At 39.4% G+C, this 22,132-nt stretch overlaps 2 protein-coding genes across 2 annotated transcripts; one reads left to right on the top strand and one right to left on the bottom strand.

Moving 5' to 3' along the window:
* Positions 1-2,918: 2,918 nt before the first annotated feature.
* Positions 2,919-4,523, bottom strand: LOC148097579 (uncharacterized). The gene has a single exon (XM_087832479.1). The coding sequence runs from the start codon at positions 4,521-4,523 to the stop codon at positions 3,204-3,206; it is 1,320 nt and encodes a 439-aa protein (XP_087688605.1). The 3' UTR covers positions 2,919-3,203.
* Positions 4,524-12,974: 8,451 nt separating this feature from the next.
* LOC148097578 (zinc finger BED domain-containing protein 4-like) lies at positions 12,975-15,065 on the top strand. The gene is made up of 3 exons (XM_087832449.1): positions 12,975-13,557; positions 13,619-13,837; positions 15,061-15,065. The coding sequence occupies exons 1-3, from the start codon at positions 12,996-12,998 to the stop codon at positions 15,063-15,065; spliced, it is 786 nt and encodes a 261-aa protein (XP_087688575.1). The 5' UTR covers positions 12,975-12,995.
* The last annotated feature ends 7,067 nt before the right edge of the window (positions 15,066-22,132 follow it).

The raw sequence follows: 22,132 nt of genomic DNA, 5'->3' as shown, positions 1-22,132 counted from the left end.
GTCTATTAGGTGTTGATGCTGGAGTGAAAAATTGCTGATGGACAAAAATGGACAAGAAAAGGTCAAAGTCATCGGGTCCTCGGTTTAGAAAAAAACAGAAAAGGAGAAACAAGCAAAAGATACAGGTAAGCAGATGTGTCTTTAGATAACAGCAGGTATTATGTCAATCAATCAATCAATCTTTATTGGCAGACTTCATGTCCATAAAAAACAAGACAGAAACACAACCCCCCCCCCCCGCAACACAAGGTATAAACCATTAAATATATATAAGTATATAAATAAGTATATAAAACATTTGTAAAGATATAAAACCATAATATACATAAAACACAATTACTTAAAATAAATCAATAAATACACAAACACTTTAACCAGTGCTTTCTCAGACTGGATGAGTAATGGGAACCACTCACTGTCGGATCTGTAAGTGCTAAAATTATACTGTTTCTCGAACCATCCAGTCGTTCTCTAAAATTGAACATTAACTTTCTTAAAAGTGCTTTAAAAGTCCAAACACCCACAGCTACAAACATCTGGCTGGCACTACCACTTCTAGGTATCCTGCAAAGGATTCTCATTGCATCATTATATGCAACATGTAGCTTCAGCATGCTACATTGTTTGTAGGATGACCACAAGGGGGCAGTATATAGCGGTGTGCAATACGCTTTAAACAAAGCCACTTTAACTGGAAGTGAACAAAAGCTGAATTTGCGTGCAATAGTATTTGCCTGCACATAGAGCTTGCATCGTTGTCTGTACATGTCATCATCATCATTCATTTGCTCAGTAATAAAGTGACCAAGGTATTTCACCTTTTTATGAACTTCAAGAGTTTTTTGTGCCAGTTTAAACAAAGGGAAATTTAGCTGTTTATCCTGCTTGGTTCTACATATCAAAACAGCACTTTTAGCAGCATTGTACTCAGTGTCATATTGCACACCATATTCAGTACAGACATTAAGAAGATCCTGTAATCCAGCACTGCTTGGACTAAAAACAACCAGGTCATCTGCATACATAAGATGATTTATCAATGTTTTACCTAATATACACCCAGTGTTACAGGCTCTCAGCTGTATGGACAAATCATCAACATATAAATTAAATAAAATTGGAGACAAAATCCCACCCTGTCTGACACCATTGCTGACACCAAAGGGGGCAGAAATACTGCTTCCCCATTTAACCTGCATGTTCTGATGAGCGTACCAGTAAGAGAGAATCCTCACGATGTATTGAGGAACCCCCCGTGTCTTCAATTTATCAAAAAGTTTTCTGTGGTTCACTCGATCAAAAGCCTTAGAGGCATCAATGAAACACATGAGGACAGATGAATTTTTAGCCCTATACAAACTGACTATTTCCTTGAGTGCATATATGCACATGTCAGTGCCGTGCTTTGGTTTGAAGCCAAACGGATTATCCAGAGAAGAGACGAACGCACTAACTCTGTCAAACAAGATTCTTTCTAACTCCTTAGATAAAATACTGGCGAGTGTAATTGGCCTGTAATTATCCAAACAGCTCACTTTTGCAGCTTTGTCCTTCATAACTGGTACCAGTAAAATACACAGCATTGAGTCTGGTAATATGCCATGAATCATAAACCCAGTGAAACAGAGTGCTAAAAGAGGAGCTAGCCTTAAACTAGCATGTTTTAAATGTTCTGCAGTGATGTGATCCAAACCAGAAGCTTTATTATCAGACAACCTATGAATGGCTTCATATACTTCATGTGTCCTTACACTTATTGTGTCATTACTCATGTCAAGATTGTCCTCATATGGTTCACTTTTTATACAGTTAAACAACGCACTGTAATGCTGTCTCCATAACGCTGCAATGTTATCTGCCCCAGAAACACCTTCAACAGTTGATGGTAGAGATGGTTTACAGTTATTAAGAGCTTTCACCTCTTTCCAAAAATCTGCCATATTATTACACAGCATTTTCCTGGCCAAAGAATCTGCTCTCAGCATTTGCTCATTTTTAGTTATAAAGCGAACAGCGTACTTATATCTGGCATTCGCACATTTTTTCTGTTCAAATTCTGGGCCTTGTTTAGGTCTACCAGCCATGGCCCAACATTTATAAGCTATGCGAGCTTCATCATAGTACATGGATACATGTTCTTTCCAGCCAGGTCTGATGTTAGGTTTCTTATGCTTATATTGTTTATCAAGCAGTGTGCCACTTTCATACAGAGCAGTCACTATATCATCATACATGGAGCAGAGTAAATGTTTATGCACAGCATTCTTACAGTTGACATCCTTGCACAAAATAGCTTCTTTGGGCAAAGAAATGTTGTTCAGATGTATATCGGTATTATTATGATAAGCTAAGAAATCATCTTCACTACATGCTGACCAGTCTAATTTTACACTGGTAGCAATATTAGTAATATTATTCCCAGTTGTTGCTGGCATTTGTTCCACATTCACAGTAAAACCAAAAGGTATATGATCTGACACAGTTACCTCATACCTAATAGTCATGTTTGCTAAAGCTGCATGTCCATCAGCTGTACAGATACAGTGGTCCAGCCATGATGTACTATGCCAGGCTTCACTTATGTATGTATAGCTATCTGCAGGCAGTAACACTTTGGTAGACAAGATAAGATTATTAACTTGACAAAAGTGAGTTAAGTGGTTAGCAAACCGAGAACTGCTGTCTGTGAGATCAGCATTAAAATCACCCAAAACATATATGCTGTAAGTATCGTTGTCTTGAATAAATGCATTAATAAAAGCCAGCCTACTGAGGTATTCTTGCTCATTTTGACAAGATTCATAGGGAGTATAAATATTAAGAATGATAAAACCACTATTGTTCTGTGTATATTGTATACCAATACACCAGTATCAATATATAGTATATTGTATACCAATCCAGTCTAATGGGCTTTATCACAGGGTCTATTTTTTTATCCCAGAGCACAGCAACCCCTCCAGGTATTCTGCCTCTGACTATAGCTGTGCTGAGATCAGTTGTTGATTCCCCCACTCCCAAAAAACTTGCATTTAGACAGTTAAGTTTTCCCAGGTCCTGTTTGGACAACCATGTCTCCTGCAAGCATAAAATGTCACATTCTGCAAGCAGACTGTCCACAACAATCCGTCGAGCTTTGTCCCCTGCACTCTGTCCCAAACGTAGACCACGACAGTTGTAAGATAATATCCTAATAGACATCTTCATGTTGATACATTGGTACCAGAAGGCGCAGTTATCTCCCCTGCTGGATCCCCTGAGCTTGGCACCACCGTACCGGTCTTACGAGGTTCATAAAAACGCCGGACCAGAGCCCCTTCAGGCCAGAGTTCAGGATTGTACATTTCACCCACATCATTACATTCAGCAGTAACCTTGAAAGAGCCGAACCTGCTACGTTTACCAGCAATTTTTGGACAGGTCACATCTCTTTTGAGTTTCTCTCTCAAATACAGAGCAAGAGTTTCTGCATCTACATCCAGGGCAAATTTAGTGGCAAACACGCTCACCAATTTAGTTTTCACAGTTCTGATTGTACTCACAGCTCCAGTGCCAATAATCGATACAGGTCCAGGCCTCTTATTGTGTCCAGTGGTAACAGCATGCATTCCTGAACCTGAATTAACCTTCTCCAGCTTGTGACGAGGCTTGCCATTTTTCACAACTTTACTCCATTGTGGGGAGCATGTAGAAAGCACTGTCTCAACGGGATCCTCCGTTGTTGCTGTAGTTTCCATATTACGACCTGAGGCTGTCGTCGGAGCCCGATCTTGACCACATAGCAACATCTCCGGACAAAACGCTGACACTGTGCTTGTCCCAGTCCTTGAAGCAGCCAAAGCTCCGGCTTCCTGCCTTCCGCGCGGGCCGCCTTTACTTCGACTCCCCCACCGCTCCTCTGCGTGTTTCCCCAGGGGAAAGTGGGAAGCGGTCCCCGACCCCTGAGCATTCAGCGTAACAGGCTCAGCCGGTACCTCAGGCCGACACTCAAGAGCAGTCACACGGTGGTCGACCTCCACAGCATTGGTCATGACTTGCTCGCAGACATCCGCCTGTAGTTTAACTACATGTTTTAAAGCACCCACCTCAGCACACAGCTGGTCCATTCGCCGTAGTAGACAACACACATCCATGCTGGAGTATGTAACAGGCGGCAAATCATCCAGGTGATGAGATACAAATCTTGGGATATTCTCCCCACACTCATTCAGCACTTTAAGACAGAGTTTAATATTGTTGGCGTCTTTATGCTGTCCTTTATATCCGACGCACCGCTGTGAGGTAGTGGGGCAGAGCTCAAACAAAACTTTCTTGGAGGCTTCAATCCCCTCGGATTCAAATGTGTTCGTGGCCAACAACACAATTTCATCCTGACTTAAAGTTTTGATTTTTACAGCAAGGAAATTAAGTAGTTCATCCTCTACAATTACCCTTCCATCAGTTGTTTTATATATCTCAGGTTTTAATCGTGACCGTTTGAAAGTCGGAGCTACATCTGAACCACCACCTGCTACATCCGCCATTTTTGTGGTCACAACTCCACAGTTGCTTTGTACCAAACATTATTTCAAACAATCAACAGAATATTTCACAGACATAGTTTTATGTAAGGTTTTTAAGGCTGTGGTGTTAATTTTTAAGTAACATGAGCCCAGCGGCAGCAGCAACGCTAGGCTAACACTAACTAGCTAGCAAGATTATAATCCTGGTGCTAAACTAAGAGAAGCCACAAAATCAGTTTGAATAAGAGTAAACATTTACTCACCAAGTCAGTGTATCAGCTAAAGATCCACAGCAATGACAATAATATCTTGAGCTGACGCTTTTCCAGGTTTGCTCAACATATTCCATAACAAATGCTGGCACCGTGAACATGCGGACTGATCCGAGAGGGAGGAGGACGGTAGTGACGTGGCATTTTCAAAACACATCTTTCATCCTTCCGCCCTCTGAAGCAAAACTTCCAGCTTAGTTAGTTTTTCTAAGTTAAGACAAGTCAAATAAATTGAGTTTCTCAGCACTTTTGCATAAAAAGTACTGGTAAGTTATTTAAATGGAGTTCTAATAACAAATAGTTAAAAATTGAGTTCAGCCTATTTAATATTTTAAATGAAACACAATATTCCATTGTACAGTGTAGGTTTCCATGTGTAATTAGTGTGTAAGAATATTGGAGAAGAAGCTTAATGTGTACTTTGTAAAAACGATGAGAAAAAAGGCTGTCTGAAGAAGAAAAGATAAATGGCCTTTTTTTCAAATGCTCTCTCGGCCGGCCGCTTGGCGTATGTCATGTGGCGGAAGGCTCTGGTGCAGAGCGCCGCCAGTTCGAACCCCTCACGAACTCAGTGCCACGGCCCTCGCTTGGGGGGCGGGGAGACGCATACGCGCGTTTCCTTTTTGCTTTTTCCTGCTCTCGCCAAGTCCTCCGTCCGCTCTACATCTCTCTTATTACCTTTTATTACCCAAACAAAATCACAATCACGCTTACACTCATGCCTTTGCCTTTCACCACTTCAAAACTGCGCCTACTTCAATATTACCTTCATTCACTCTCTTTGCTTTTCGCCTTCCTCACTACACTAAGTGCCATTTTTTAACGCTGTGTACTCACTCTATGTCTCTTACATCATATTATTCCTCTCTCCTACAGCCTGCCTTACAATTACATAAGCCTGATTAAGTTTGCAAACTCAACTTGCCAATCACCTCATTCAACCACTTGCAATCACTTTTACCTAAGCTCGGGGCCAGAATCAGCCTCCAGAAACTGGAAAATGTGAAATGAATTTTAACATTTATCACTACTAATAATAATAATAATAACAATTTTAGGTTTTCTTGACATTTTAAAGAATCCCCCTTAGTTGCTATTCATACTACACCAAAGTCATTAGGTGACAGTTAAACAATTAAAGTTCCTGTTTTGTTTTTTTTTCCACTAAATTTTTAATTTATTTCTTTTTCTTTCTTTTTTTTATAGTGGAATCATTGAAAAATAGGAGATTATTTTTAAGTTAATGAAAGACTTTATATTTTATAATTACAGGACAGTCTGGGGAATCAACTAAAAGAACTTGTCTGTAATTTTACACATTAATCGTGCAGCTTCACATGTCCGGCCCACTTGTGATCAAAGTTACCTGTAAGTGGCCCACAGTGTAAAATGAGTTTGTCTTATAGATTCTGTGACATGATTAGTAATACTCAGTAACATCCATCAACCTCGGGTTTCACTGGGCAAAAGGCAGCGTTCACCCTGCACAGGGTTAACACACAGTGACAGAATAGAAACAATAGAATAGAAAATATTTGACACAGAGCACTATGGTTACTGGTTTTGTCTCACCTTCCTTGACTGAAAATAGGAGGCCTGGTGCTCTGGCTCTGCAGGGATGACATGAAACATTGAACAGACTGCACCCCGGCAGCTTTGGAAACTCCTGTTTTGGATGGTTTGACACATGAAGAAGAAACTTCTGCATGCATGGACACTGGAGGCACCAGCCTGAGGTTTGATAACACAAGACCATCATTCTGCCCTAGAAACAGGAAGATAATCTGAAGTTACCTTCAGGTGCTTTTAAGAGACTCTTCAAGTGGAATCTGAAAACTGAACTTTACAGAATACCTTTCAATGAAAACGGTTAATGTCTGACTGTCATGCTCCTGGGAATTTGACCCAGGTTTTTGAGTTTGTTGGACATTTTATTCATTCTTCAGAATTATGAAATAGTTATGTTCAGGTTTTGAGAGCCTCTGAGTTTTGTTGCTTATGTTTCTAGGTTTTGGTTCTTGTTTCTGTTCATGTTTGTCCCCTTTTCATGTCTAGTCTGTATTTGTCTCATCTTTGTGTTGGCTTTAGTCTCTCCTGTTGTCGTCTCTCTGTCTCTCTATCATCTGTGTTTTGATCTTTTGTCTCCAGGTCTGTTTATTCCCCAGTATCAAGCTTACATGTCTGAGTCTCAGTTTGCATCACTTGCTGCTTTATTTTGTTAGTTTTTTGTCTCCTATAGCTGAGCCACATTTAGTAATGCCAACATATTAAACGAACAATATTTGTCTCTTATATATATACACTGTCAAAGATACTTGTCTTTGAGTGAAGATTTAAGGTGATAGGAAATATAAATAACTGCAACTTGAATCTTTACTGAAGCTCAGTATTTGACACAGAGTTCAAACTCACTGCTGTAATAACTAATAATGATTAATATGATAACTATAATATTGGCCATATTATATTTACATTACCAAAGTGAGATGACTTCAGTCTCATGAACAACATTAGCTAATTGTTATTTACTAGCTAATCTTAAATGACTGTTCAGTACAGAAATGAAGCCCAACAATCATGTTTTACAGTCCTGTGGTCTCAGCCTCAGATACTTATTAAATCACACAGAGCTCATGTAGAAACAAATGAACAAAATATGTTCTCCTTCATTTCTGTCAAACAAAGCTGTATGAAACCTTTCCAGCTGTTAGTATCATGGTTGCTAGGCAACCTGGGCAGCACGATGGAGGCTAGACCGTCCCATTTCACAAGCCTACAAGCCTCGCACTTCCGGCCTTAGCGGTCTTTGAGTACGCGGACCTTGAGGACCGTTAAGGCTGCATAGGGGAGACCGGGGATAGTTGTAACACTTCCAATTTCTCCAATCAGGGCTAAGTTTCAAATGATGTGATTCATCCTGTACATGCCCAATTCAGTTCTGCTATCACATGTGAAAAATCAGCACATTTTGTCAAACACAGACAATTTAACACGAAAAAAAGTAATTTGTATGCCAAAAAGTAAGTTTTTCTACTTCAATTTCTAATAGCATTATCTCCTTTGCAGTTAAACTCATCAAACTTAAATTATGTTATTTGTATGCCTATGAGGATATATTCTGTGTAGGTTTTTAGTGCTAATGTTTTAGCCATGGCTGTAATGTTAGCTGGTTCATGGCTATAGGAGTCTGGGTCAGTTGTAACAATAATGCAAATGTTACAACTTACCACACTATTACTTAAACTTATATTAAACAAGTTGGGGCAACGACATCAGCAGAGAGAGGTTCACTGGTCGCATTTGTATATGTGGTTAATGCCATTGGCAACACAATTCCTCCACTGTTTATGTTCCCACACATACTGTGATATCCTAGGACTAAGGAACCACGGAGACCATGTTTAACTCACAGTTACTTCTTTATTAAGAGGAACGGGGCATGTGCCCCACAGACTGAAAACTCTCCAACAACTGTTGCCCCCTGGTGGACAAATCCCTGCCACAACATAACACATACGTTATGCAGACCACTGTGTCAGAGATGGACCAGTAGGAAGTATTGGTAGTGGAAATAAATCAGGATGGGTGCAAGAAACAGATTTCCTCATCTTTCTGAAACACTTTGCAAACCACACCAAGGTAAGCCATGATAAAAAGTAATGGAATTGCAATGCTGGTGAACAACTACATTTTTTCAGCTTCATTGTTATGTTCAAAATTGGTGCAAGAGTTGTAGGTTATAATGCCCACTGAGCCAATGAGGCCAAACTCAAGGAAGACCAACCAAAATTAATGAAATATTCAGTTGCAGAAAATTCCATAATTTGTCTTTTTTGGGGGGTTGGCATATGTTCAAAAGCTAGATTTCTGCATTCTGTCACACACACACACAGCTACATAAATGGCTCTAAGTGCATTCATGTGTTGAATAAACAAAGATTACATGTTAATGTTTTGTTAGTACCCTTATTTCATTGTGTTACATTTAACCCCAGGATATGTTACAACTAACCCAGACTATGGGGTTAATTGTAACATTTCACTGTTTGTGTTTGAGACCATACCATGCAATGGGTAATTGTGCTGCAGAGAAAATAGCTGCACTATTTAATAGCAGAGACATGTAAATACTTTGCATTACATTTTGAATCCACTACCTTAAAAGAGCTCCAATTTACAGACAGAAATGTGAAAAATGTTACAACTATCGCCGGTCTCCCCTACTTTAAGGCTGCAGACCCTGAATTGGGATACAGCCCATGTCATGAGCTCACCCTTGCTGTGTGTCTTGTCTGTGTTGTAGTCTAGCTTCCTAGTGAAGTTCTTTGTACTATGGTTGCCTGTAAGTCCAGCAATAAAGCTGCCTTTTAGGTTCACTTCTGCATCTGAGTATCTGCATATTGGGTTTATGCCTCTGTCTGCTGCACAGCACATCATGACCAAGACAGTGTTAAATTATTGAAACTGTTCCCTGCTGTTGGTGGAGGTTTTGTCCACAATATGGAGATACTGAAGGTCACAAAACATACTTTCATAAAACAAAAACATGTAAAATTAGATTAAATATTTCACTGACACTTGAGAGTAGCAATACACCTTAAAAGTGTCGATTCACTTTTAGACACTGATTAACAGAAGAGACGTGTAAAGACTTTTGGGAGATTTTTGAGAAATGAGAATTTGTGAAACCTGTTTGCTATGGGGAATGTTTCTCAGGTGGTGAAATTGGATGAATATTTGGCTTTGCCCTCAGAAACAGTTTTATTGCCAAAAAATGTTTAACTTACCAAAGAATTTCTCCTGAGTTTTCCATTGAAATATATAAAATAGGAGAATTTGCAAAATAACAGAAAAATGTTGAAGTTCAATGTGAAAACAAAAATGTCAAAGTGAAAAAAACGCAGTTCTCTGTCCTTGCAGTGAGTTTCCATTTTTAGCAAACTGTTATTAATCTGTATTTAAGTTCATTTTGTCTGAGGATCTCCTCACCATGAAATAATCATTCGATCAGGAGCTGTGTCTCAGGTCAGACTAGAGGTTTGTTTTGATGCCGTTTTATTACTTACAAACTAATATCGCCATCTGGTGGTCATACAGTTTATGACAAAAGTTAATGCTTGTCCCCATTTAAAGACTGCTTCCAAAAGAGGACTGAACCAAGGGCGTAGATTTGGTTTTGGCATTGGTGGGGACGGATGATTCAACCATCGAACCCTGCCTTGTTTCTTTTTTTTCCTTTTTGTCTTTGCTTCTTGATAATAATAATAAAAAAAAAGGAGAAATATACTTGCCTACATATCCTATTCTACATGCTTTTAAACCACTTAAAATTACAATTCATAGTTTTATATGTGAATTAGATAATGTTAAATTACTATTAAACAAATGACTGACTAAGTATTTTAGACGTTAGTTTACTTCAGTCATATTCCATATAAATCAGGTTTCATACAAAAATAAAAATAGCTTCAAATTCAGTCATGACAATAAAAGAAAATGACTTTAAGAAATTAACAACATTAGTTCAGTTATAGTACACCAACATCTCTGATACATTAGCACTAAGGGAACACTGAATGACCTGGTGGGTTTTGTCCATAAAACTACTCGTCTAAGATTACCACAAAGTAAAAGATCTCTCAGCAAAATTATGAAACATTTTAGGCACTATTGCCCCGATCAAATCAGTGAGCTGGGATGTTTTATTCTAAACATGAACTACTGTTACAGCAACAGACATGGACTACTGGTGACCCACACAACAACTCAATGTCCACTATGTGAAGGAGCCAAACACATGCCTGCTCCTCTCGTTAACTGAGATAAACTGCTGGCATATTTGTTTTACATCTATACTGTCCAGTCTCTCCTGGTGGACACACAGCAGCATTGTTTAATCTCATTTGAGTCATTGTTGACCTTAGCCATCTTTTTAGTCTTCTGAGAGCACTGAAGCTTCTTTCAGCCTCAGTACATGAGTTTTATCCTCAGATTAAAATTATTATTCTGTGCTTGATGTGCCTCACCTTTGGCTCTTCCCCTCTGACTGCACTAGGACATATTGCCACCTGATAAAATAACACATGGATTCGTGCCATATAAAAAGTGAGACATGTCAATTCAGATTCTTTGTCAAATATACACTAATGAATCAATTTACATCAGCAGCCTAACAATTGTCATGATAATAAATACTAGTTAATCTATAGCACCAAATCATCAGTCAGTCACCTGTGACCTCACCTCTTCACCTCTGTCTGAGCTACAACATGGCAGAGCTGCCTCTGTCAGCTGATAAATAACAGTGAGACATTCAACATACATGCAGTCACACATGTGCTTCAAATACAGTCATGAACCATCAAGTCATCATCCAATTTCACCTGTGATCTTGTGTCACCATTACTTTCTATCACCTGACAAATAGGACATACATGACAATAAGAATAAAATGTGGAGCTGCTTCAGTGTTTCTGTCAATTTGTGCAGATCTTGACTCGTCAGTAATGTTTGTAGTGTGAGTGCATTTTTACAACAATTTGTGCAAACTGCACTACAAGGTGGAATATTTGCAAAATGCTGACTACCTCATGATATTTTGTCTCAAAAATTAACGCTATGAATATGTCAGTACCATTAGGATAAAATTATTGTGTCACCAACATTTTAACGTTAGACATATAATTTTAACAGCCTCTGTAAACTAATATCCTGGCTCGCTCGAGGCTGCCGTTTTCTCTGACAGTTTCAATCAAAATTAGAAATGCTGCTCTGAGACTGAGAGAACTGATAGTGCTGCCTGCTGTGCAGTTAGTTTACAAAACACGTTATTCACGGTTACATACAATTTTAGACTGATGTGGGCCAAGGCCTAGCATAGCCTGTAACGTTATTGTGTCGAAGCTCCGAATCGTGCGTCGGGTAATCTCGGGGGCGTTTTTCTGAAGCGCGTATCGAGGCTTGCTTTGATTACGTATGCAGTGATGTTCGAGGCCTCGCGGGCAGTCCGTACCACGTGACTGATTCGGGAACTGGTTCACCGGTTCGCGCCAAATTCGAAATAAAATGGGCAGCAAAACACAGCTGATTCCCCCATCACATTGTGTTGTGGAATTGGATTACGTATGTGTTACATAGTTACTTGAGCATTTCTTCCCTCGATGGAACCAGCAAGGAAAAGAAAATTTTCCCTGTCTGGCAACATTTTGATGTCATCTTTCCTAATAAGGTATACACACTGTAATAAAGAAATGATAAGTACCATAATATAAATAAACCACACCACAGATCCTTTTTTAAGGATTTTTAAGGGTTTTAAGGATACAGTCATTTGATACATTTTTATTCCCCATGTAATTCATTAATATTTGGGTTCTATTTACTGAAATATGTAATTTCTTAATGTTTTTTTGTTGTATCAGGGGAGAGGAATGATGTGGATGAGGCCTTGGTCAACATGGTGATAGAGGATTCCCAGCCCTTCACTATTGTGGAGGACAGTGGGTTTAGGAAGCTTGTTAAAGTTTTGAACCCTAACTATGTTCTCCCCACAAGGCAGGTGTGTATCTTAAAATATGAAGCATGTTTCCATTTTGCCTTTATTTACATATTAAGTACTGTACCTTCTTTTGTTTAGGCTTTGAAAGCTATGGTGGACCAAAGATACAAAGAGTCCAAACAAAAAGAAAAACTGACTGTGGCCAAGGTTTCTGCAGTTAGTTTGACATCTGATATGTGGACCTCCATTAACACAGAGGCTTACCTAGCCGTCACCTGCCATTTCATTGACTCTAACACTGCATTGCATTCTGTAGTGTTAGGTGTTCAGCACTTCCCTCAAGCACATACTGCTGTCAATTTGTCACAAGTAACAGCAGCGCTCATGTCAGAGTGGGGCATTACAGACAAAGTTACATGTTATGTGACTGATGGAGCAGCAAACATGGGTGCTTGTGCTAAGGAGCTTCGTTTGCGTCACAGTAATTGTGTGGCACATACATTAAACCTAATGGTCAAAAAAGCTCTTGATCAACACACGACGCTGTCTGACATCCGGACTACCTGTAGGAGGATAGTGGGATATTTCAAGAGCAGTACAACTGCTAAGGTTTGTTCCATTATTTCATTACTGCTTTGAGGTGCTGCTGCAGTAACACAGCTTGAATTAATCAGTTTGTGTTGGCTGTTTTTCTAGGAGAGGCTGACAAAGGTGCAGGAGCAAATGGGCCGGCCTGCACTGAAGTTAATTCAAGAGGTGGATACACGTTGGAACAGCACATTCCAAATGCTTCAACGTGTTCATGAACTCAGGGAACCTATTGGAGCATCGTTAGCTGGCCTGCACACTGATATTTGCCCACTATCCTCTGAACAGTATGACCTTATGGCAGAATGTCTTAAAATACTCTCCCCATTTAATGATGCCACCACTGAGCTGTCAGAGGAAAAGCGAGTGTCTGGATCCAGAGTAATTCCACTTCTAACAATGTTGCACCATGCACTAAATGAAGAGGAAATGGGAGTTCTCCTAACTCCAGAGAGCTCCACCATGGTTGAGTGTCTAAGGAGACAATTAAAGGAGAAGCTCTACACATTGCAGTCAATGAGCATCATGTCACTGGCAACATTGCTGGATCCAAGGTTCAAAAAAATAGGCTTCTTTAGCCCAAATAAAGCAATGGATGCTGAGAAGAGACTTATTTTTGAATGTGCTGCTATTTTGCGGCACGTGGCCTTCTCATCAGCAGCCTCATCATCAAAAGCTTCTCAGCCTGTGACTCAAGGTATATGAGCACATTTCGATTATTATATTGTATTTAGTTACTTACATTCTGTTTGTTTTAGGTAGCAAACTGTGGCATCGTTTGGACACCACTGTTCTGGAGACAAAGACCCCAAATGCTACTGCTGATGCAACAGCTGAAGTACAGAAATACCTCCATGAACCAAATATCGGCAGACTGGAGAATCCGCTGGAGTACTGGGCTGGACACAAATTTCTTTATCCAAACTTGTATAAACTTGCTGTTGTTTTTCTTGCAACCCCTGCTTCATCTGTGCCCTGTGAGAGGATATTTTCAAAAGCAGGAGAAATCCTCTCAAAAAAGAGGAACCGTCTTAAGCCCAGCACTGTGGAAAAGCTGCTATTTTTGAATAAAAACAAATGAAAACTTTTCCCTAGTGTCATGAGCACTGTTATAAAGTCACAACCACATTCACATCACAACTCCCTCCCTTTTTGTTTCCATGTACATTCCTGTGTTAAGCTGCCAATTTATTATACACAAACATTAATTAAATTAATATAATATAAAATTAGTATAATATTAAATATAACTAATATTTAGAGTTTAGTTATTGGTGTCATGAACAAAAGTAATTTCTTTATTCATTCAACTTGAAGCGCCACACACTAGTTTGTGTCATTATTGAGATGTACATAAGCATGATTACGCAGTTACACAATCATCCCAAAAACTCTGTACTGATAGTTTCCACTTTCTCTTTTGTATCAGACATACTGAGACAATATTCGGGATAAATAACCATAAAAACAATTTATTTATTCAGTTTAGAGGTTTACACATCACATCATTATAATCATTGAGCCCGTTTCACTTGAATCGTCCACTTGATGGCGCAGTAGAGCAAATGAATCATCACAATGCTTCGAACCATGAGTCGACCAGTTGGATGGAAAGCTTCATTTCATCACGAGGCTTCATCTCACCATCACTACATTTTATGAGTGAGCTTGACTTTAAGTGACTTACAGGTTTCTTTGAAAAATACTTTCTTATATCCAGGTTCTTCCTTGTTGCTGCCGTCCTCCTCTCCTCCTCGCAGCGCAGGCTTGCCGCTGCTAAAACTAAACAGAGCTCCAATCACATTGGCCATATTTGTCACGTGACGTAGGACTCCAGTAGAGGACGTAATTTAACTCTTTCTGCACCGCTGGGTGAATGAGACGCTGACAGATCGTTTTTTTTTCTTTCTATCGGGTTTGTTTTTCTTTCTAATTATTGGTGGGGACAATTCAATAATCGCTGGATATTGGTGGGTCCCTTCCGTCCATGCCAAATCTACGCCCTTGGACTGAACAGTCGTTTAGCTTCTAGTTTAATCGGCTTTGCTGTGTAATCTTTGCTGCCAACAGTGTAGTGAAACATTTAAGCTGTACATGAAAGTTAATGGGTAATTATGATGATCTTTACCACAAAGATTTTAAATGAAAGAATAAACAAAGGTCATGAAAACTGATTCTTATGTCTACTGTGTATCTTCAGTGTGAATGTTGAGTTATATTTGAGTGTCTGCATTTAAAGCACATATTAATGTATTGTTTTGAAATCCATGGTGGTACACAGGAAAAATTACTAAAGAATGTAGAATTAGAACACTATCTGTATTTGTTTTTTAAATAGTTTTACATATATTTTACTATTTAAAAAAACAATCAAGAAATCAAGCTTGCTGCCTGTCTTGTACAGTAATTTCATTTGAACATAGGTTTGATTTAGTGGAGTCAGTTGTTCCCATGCATCATTCTGTAAGTGTGAGAATGAACTAAGATTAGAAAATGTCAAAATATGAAGTGTGATTTATTTTTATTCATCACAGCATCCTAAACTTTGCTGAACTTTTTGAAATATAAAATGAACTCAATGAGTGTTGACTGTCACATTTCAAAGCACCAAGTAAAGATAAACTATTAAACTTTAACTGGGTCAGACTTGTTACTGCATGTTGTAACCAAACATACCACACCCTGCTTCAACTGAATGGCTCTTGGTTGCTCTGTAAGAATATTTCTTTAGTGCCTCCCTTCACAGATGTGTCTGTATCAGGATGGGTCTAAACAACATGGTGTAAATGCAGTTGCTGGTGAGCCTCATTTCCTGTAGGAGGAGAAAAAGAGCAGAGATCTGTTTCCCTTCAGAGTACAGAGGTTGTTTCTGTTCAGAGGAAGTGAAACTGTCTGACAGTCACTGAGAGACGGTGAAACGGCACAGCACATGAATCAAATGGATCAAACAAAATTCTGCTGTTCAGTCTGTTTGGATCTACTGAAGGATCCGGTGACTATTCCCTGTGGACACAGCTACTGCATGAACTGTATTAAAAGCTTCTGGGATGAAGAGGAAAAGAAGAAAATCTACAGCTGCCCTCAGTGCAGACAGACTTTCACAGCGAGGCCTGTCCTGGTGAAAAACACCATGTTAGCAGATTTAGTGGAGGAGCTGAAGAAGACTGGACTCCAAGCTGCTCCTGCTGATCACTGCTATGCTGGACCTGAAGATGTGGCCTGTGATGTCTGCACTGGAAGAAAAATGAAAGCCTTCAAGTCCTGTTTATTCTGTCTGGCATCTTACTGTGAGAAACACCTTCAGCCTCATTTTATATCCTCCGCATTTGAAACACACAAGCTGGTGGAGCCCTCCAAGAAGCTCCGGGAGAACATCTGCTCTCGTCATGATGAGGTGATGAAGATGTTCTGCCGTACTGATCAGCAGAGTATCTGTTATCTCTGCCCTGTGGATGAACATAAAGACCACGACACAGTCTCAGCTGCAGCAGAAAGGACTGAGAGGCAGAGAGAGCTGGAGGTGAGTCGACAAAACATCCAGCAGAGAATCCAGGACAGAGAGAAAGATGTGAAGCTGCTTCAACAGGAGGTGGAGGCCATCAATCAGTCTGCTGATCAAACAGTGGAGCACAGTGAGAAGATCTTCACTGAGCTGATCCATCTCATCCAGAAAAGAAGCTCTGATGTGAAGCAGCAGATCAGATCCCAGCAGGAAACTGAAGTGAGTCGAGTCAAAGAGCTTCAGGAGAAGCTGGAGCAGGAGATCACTGAGCTGAAGAGGAAAGATGCTGAGCTGAAGCAGCTCTCACACACAGAGGATCACATCCAGTTTCTACACAACTACCCCTCACTGTCAGCACTCAGTGAGTCTACAGACTCATCCAGCATCAATATCCGTCCTCTGAGCTACTTTGAGGATGTGACAGCAGCTGTGTCAGAGGTCAGAGATAAACTACAGGACATTCTGAGAGAGGAATGGACAAACATCTCACTGACAGTCACTGAAGTGGATGTTTTACTGTCAGATCCACCAGAGCCAAAGACCAGAGCTGGATTCTTAAAATATTCACGTGAAATCACACTGGATCCAAACACAGCAAACACATGGCTGTTATTATCAGAGGGGAACAGAAAAGTAACAGCAATGAATCAACAACAGTCTTATTCTGATCATCCAGAAAGATTCACTGACAGGTTTCAGGTCCTGAGTAGAGAGAGTCTGACTGGACGTTGTTACTGGGAGGTGGAGTGGAGAGGGAGAGGAGTTAATGTAGCAGTCGCATACAAGAATATCAGCAGAAAAGGAGAGGGTAATGAATGTTTATTTGGACGTAATGACAAATCTTGGGCATTAGATTGTAAAAACAACAGTTATACATTTCGGTACAACAACATCCAAACTCCTGTCTCAGGTCCTCGTTCCTCCAGAGTAGGAGTGTACCTGGATCACAGAGCAGGTATTTTGTCCTTCTACAGCGTCTCTGAAACCATGACTCTCCTCCACAGAGTCCAGACCACATTCACTCAGCCGCTCTATGCTGGACTGAGGTTTTACTATTATTTAGTTGTGTATGGAGACACTGCTGAGTTGATTAAAGTGAAATAGACTGAAGTCTTTCATATTGTGTGTTTAAATCTGTATTTTAGTTTCATTTTATTTTCTCTCCATCATTTCTGCACAGAGATCAGCTGTCAGTCAAACATTATGGGTGGTACCTCCACATCTTCTAGTTGTTCTCTTGATGTTTCTGAGTTTTTAAAGGAGATCTTTCCTGTGACTGTTTATGGAGGCTATCACTGCTCATCATCATTTTGATTTACTAAAATATTTCTCCACATGAAAATGTAAACTTCTCTATCCTCTAAATGTTTCTGGAATATTTGTATTGAAAAATGTCAACATTTCTCTTTATGAGTATGGCAGACCATGTGTGTGTGTTTGTGTTTGTTTTTGTCAAAATCATCAAACAAATGAGGAAAAACTGTGATTTTAATGAATGAATTCATATATTGTGTTGATGTTTTATTGTGTGAATAAACTGGAAGGTTTGACTATAAATCAAACTTTGAACAAAGTCTTTTCTTCTGTCTTCATTCCAGGATCTCACTCAAATCTGATGCAGAAAATATGAAACTAATCTGAGAGAATAACTGAAGCAGTTTTCCTCCTGAAGCATCACAAAGTTCAGAGTTCATGTTTAGAGCAGAAGATTCAGCAGTCGCTCTGTGACCTTTCAACTTTCTTCACTAAAACACCCTCATTACAGAGAAACAAGTCACATTTTCTTCATGTTCTTAAGTCCTTTCAGATGTTTGTAATGGTCCTTGAATGCAGCATCAGTGTTGCAGGTTTAAAAGGTCACTTTCTGTTGTGTTCAAAGACTTCCTTCAGATATGGTCTTTAATCAGTAAAGCCAGTGATACAGCAGTGTCATTAGCTGTGTTATTGGCACCAGGCTGTGTTTATGTATGTATTTAATTGTGTCTGAGGATGTCTTCAGCATGAAATGATCATTTGCTCAGCTGCTGTGTCTCATCTCTTATCAGACATTGGTTGGAACAGAGTTTTGTTGCTGACCATCTGACAAGAGGGTGAAGAAAAGCTTCAGGCTTCATTTGGACACTACGTTGGACAGAAGTCTCCACAAAAATGACTCAGAAACACAAATATTATTAATGAAAGTCCAAATGTCAAAAAGGGGTCATACATGATCCTGAGAAATGTCCTTGAACATTTGAACATGAGTCAGAGGGTTGTCAGGTTTCTACACTGCATCGTGGCATCAAGCCTGAGATGTCTGTGTAAACAAGTATGGAGGACACAAATGCACAGACGCAGTCGAGCTGTTTACTGCTGATGAGGAAGGAAAATAGTCTGTTGGATATTAAAGCAGCATTTATTAGAGTAAGAACAGATACTTGTGTCCTTCATTTGATCCCCGTCAATTTACAGAAGACTTAAGGACCCTTTGACTTCTAACATACAGCTGCATGTTTACAATTTTATTATTGATTTATTTCTAGCAAAGCGAGACTTTACTGATTAAAGACATATAATCAGACATATTACTGTTACTTTCTGAAAAAGACTCACATAAAGCAGATTTATCACAAGCAAACATCAAGACACATCCTTCATGGCTTAAAGTTGCAGTGGGACTCTTTCGCCATCTGGTGGTTGTAACAGTTATGACAACTGTTCCTGCATATATGTCCCTCCTCAGTGTGAAGAAGACTGGACTCCAAGCTGCTCCTGCTGATCACTGCGTGTTCCTCCTGTGTCTAAAATCTATTTCCATTATGAATCAGGAAACTGTTTGCACCAATCATAAAGGCAATAAAATACGTCACACACTAAGAAATAACAAAAAGGAATTGTGGATTTCAAGGAGATTTTTCCCTCGTTTTTTGAAATCATAAGAATACAAACTAATGCAAGACTGTCATGTTTTCATAAGTTTGTAGAGACACTGTTCTGTTGTATTCTAGGACATCAGTCACTTTTTAAATGCATGCTACTCCTCCTCATCATCATCATCATCAGCAGCAGCAGCAGCACCCATGACCTCCTTTTAGTCTTTGTTTTGTTATTTTTCAGAGTTCAGGAGACGTTCTTATGGGATTTCCACAGTGTACAAGTACTGTTTAGACCCTTTACCTAAAAGAAAAGAGTAAAGTACAAAGTAGATTTACTCACTGCAGGAAAATAATGCCTCAATCTGATATATTGTCTTATATGACAAACTGAAAGTGATGCATCAAAGTGTAAGCAGCATTTTCCTGTTACAGCTGGTCTAGATGGAACTGATCTGATCTCCTTTATGTACAGGTAGATATCCAGTGGGTTTGCTAAGGGTCACAGATGAGGGGCTGTGTGAGATGTTTAATGGGAAAGGAAATAAAACCATTGTTCCAGACCTGCAGCTAAGATACTCGAGTATCTTCAAATATGAAGCTGAGTATTACTTCCATACTTTCCTCCACTGCTGATGACCTTGTTACCTGCTGCTCCCTGTTAATGATCAGCCTCAGTTCTGATAGTAAACTGTTGGCTCTCGTTCTGTCAGGTTGTTGCTCAGCGACGTCTTGTTTTCATTTTCCTTCTTCTTCAAATGTGTCTTCCTTTAACTCTTTGCTTTTGTTTCTGCTTCAAACACCAAATGATACACGTGCTGCACCTCTGATGGTTTGTCAGAGAGCAGAACAATTTACATTACAGAGTGTGCAAATTCCCTGCTGACTCGGCCTCAGGATGTCTAGAGGCAAGAATCAAGCGCACCAGTGATCATGCGCGCATCAGGCAGAGGGAGAGTGAGAGACGAAGCAGCAGCAGAGCATGGCAGTTGTATCGCAGTTTGTGTGATTCCGTGTGCGTTAATGAGACTGTAAGTGTTATTACCTTTGACAGGTTAACTGGTATGATAATAGTTATAGTTGTTTGTGTATGTTCAAGATAAAGGTATGCCTCAGTACACTGCTATCACGTTAGTAGGTTTATTTAATTATTTAATTAATTAGCACTAAGTTAATACCAGTGGCCAGAATCTCCTCCAATGACTATATCCCGCGGTTAAAGGATTTTTCGGTTGTTTATTGTTTAGTTTAGCTGTTGTTAGCTTGCCACATTCTTGCCTTAGTACTAGCAACTGGGAAAATATGTGCTATTTAGCCAACTTCTGGTCTTACGGCGACCCCTTGTGGTCATAGTAAAATATTGCTGTGTTTGGGTAGATGATGTGTTCTGATTGTTGCTTAGTTATATTTGACCCTGCTAATTATAGTTTTACCTGTTTCTGTTTCCAGACAACCATGCTTATAGTCACCTATACTGCATCTGCCACAATTATAAGTGCATATCTGGCTGTATCACAGTTGGATTTATCCTGGCAAGCCCTGCTGTAACCAGTTGTTCTGTGAAGCTTCATTAAAGACGGTGAACTAAACTCCTGGACTGCTGCAGTCTTTCTGACCGAAGACTTAGGCCAGACTTGTATGCCCAGCACTTCCAGTATAAATATATTTTACACAGAGAATATTTTACAGTTGAACATAAACTTTAAATGCATCATGTGTTTCCCATTACTGGCTGACTTGTCCGTGTCTTTTGAAAGGTGATAGTTGTGTATCTTTAATCAGTTAATGCAATATGCTTGACTGAAAGAGCCATCCAGCGGGTCAGATGGAGAATTTTTCATGCTGAATCTGACCCACGAGCCTTATGTTTGACACCCCTCATTTATACCTTTTCTCTAAAAGAACAGATTCAATTACAGTGTGGATTTGCTCACCACAGGAAAAATCATGAATGTGATAAATTGTGTCATATCTGACCTCTAAGCATCATTTTAACTGTCACAACTGGTGAAGCTGGAGCTGAACTGACCAGCAGCATGTATAGTTAGATTTTTACTGGTTAGCAAATGTTCACAGATGAATATCAGCGGCTGTGAGATTTTTAATGGGAGTAAAAAAAATGTTACAGTTTCTGGAAACTTGACTTTGTTTGAGTTTCTAAAAATTCATTTATATCTGAAGTGGCGCTGAGCAACAGCTGCTTTTTGTGAGAGGGGAAAACAAGTTGTTGTTGTTTTTTTTATTTAAAACTTAACCTGAAGGTTGTGCCACAATTTCAGCTGCAAGAAGTGCAAAACAGCACATAAGTAGAAAAAATTATTATTGATTAAAGTCTCTGAAAGTATAAAGGACAGTTTTACATGTACTTGGATACTTTCAGCTACTCTGCGTGACTTTTGTACCCTGCTGCTCCCTGTTAATGATCAAACTCTGACTGACAGTAAACTGTTGACTCTCGTTCTGTCACGTTGTTGATCAGTGACGTCTTGTTATCAGATGTCTGCCTTTAACTTTTTGGTTTTGTTTACTGAGTAATATACCAGGTGTTGAAGCTCTGATGGTTTTTCAGAGAGTAACAACTTTTATTGCAGAGAACATTTTAAAACTCAACATAAACTTAAAATGAATTATATGTAACACATTATTGGCTACTTTAACTGTGTTTTTAGGATCTCTATCTTCCTGTATTATCTGTACTTGAAGGACTGTGTATAAAGGACTTTGACTCTGTGATCAACCGTGGATGTGAAAGCCTTCAATTTCAGTCCCAAAGTCAGAAATTGTTTAATTCCAATGAAATATACATTTTATAAGTTGAGTCTTTTTTGTGCTATGCAACACAGTGCATGTACATATGTGTACAATTAGTGAAGTCATCAGTCCTCTGTCACTGTGTTTAGAACGACTGTTTTCTTTTC

Source organism: Neolamprologus brichardi, chromosome 18 (genome assembly GCF_056152115.1).
Source record: "Neolamprologus brichardi isolate AB-2024 chromosome 18, ASM5615211v1, whole genome shotgun sequence".
NCBI classification, from domain to species: domain Eukaryota; kingdom Metazoa; phylum Chordata; class Actinopteri; order Cichliformes; family Cichlidae; genus Neolamprologus; species Neolamprologus brichardi.
This window is presented reverse-complemented; position numbering and strand designations above follow the sequence as displayed.

Bases quoted from the DNA above. Each gene is read 5' to 3' on its own strand.
- LOC148097578 (XM_087832449.1), top strand. From the start codon at position 12,996: ATGGGCCGGCCTGCACTGAAGTTAATTCAAGAGGTGGATACACGTTGG. The intron at 13,558-13,618 runs GTATATGAGCAC...TGTTTGTTTTAG, and splicing joins TTCTCAGCCTGTGACTCAAG to GTAGCAAACTGTGGCATCGT.
- LOC148097579 (XM_087832479.1), bottom strand. From the start codon at position 4,523: ATGGCGGATGTAGCAGGTGGTGGTTCAGATGTAGCTCCGACTTTCAAA.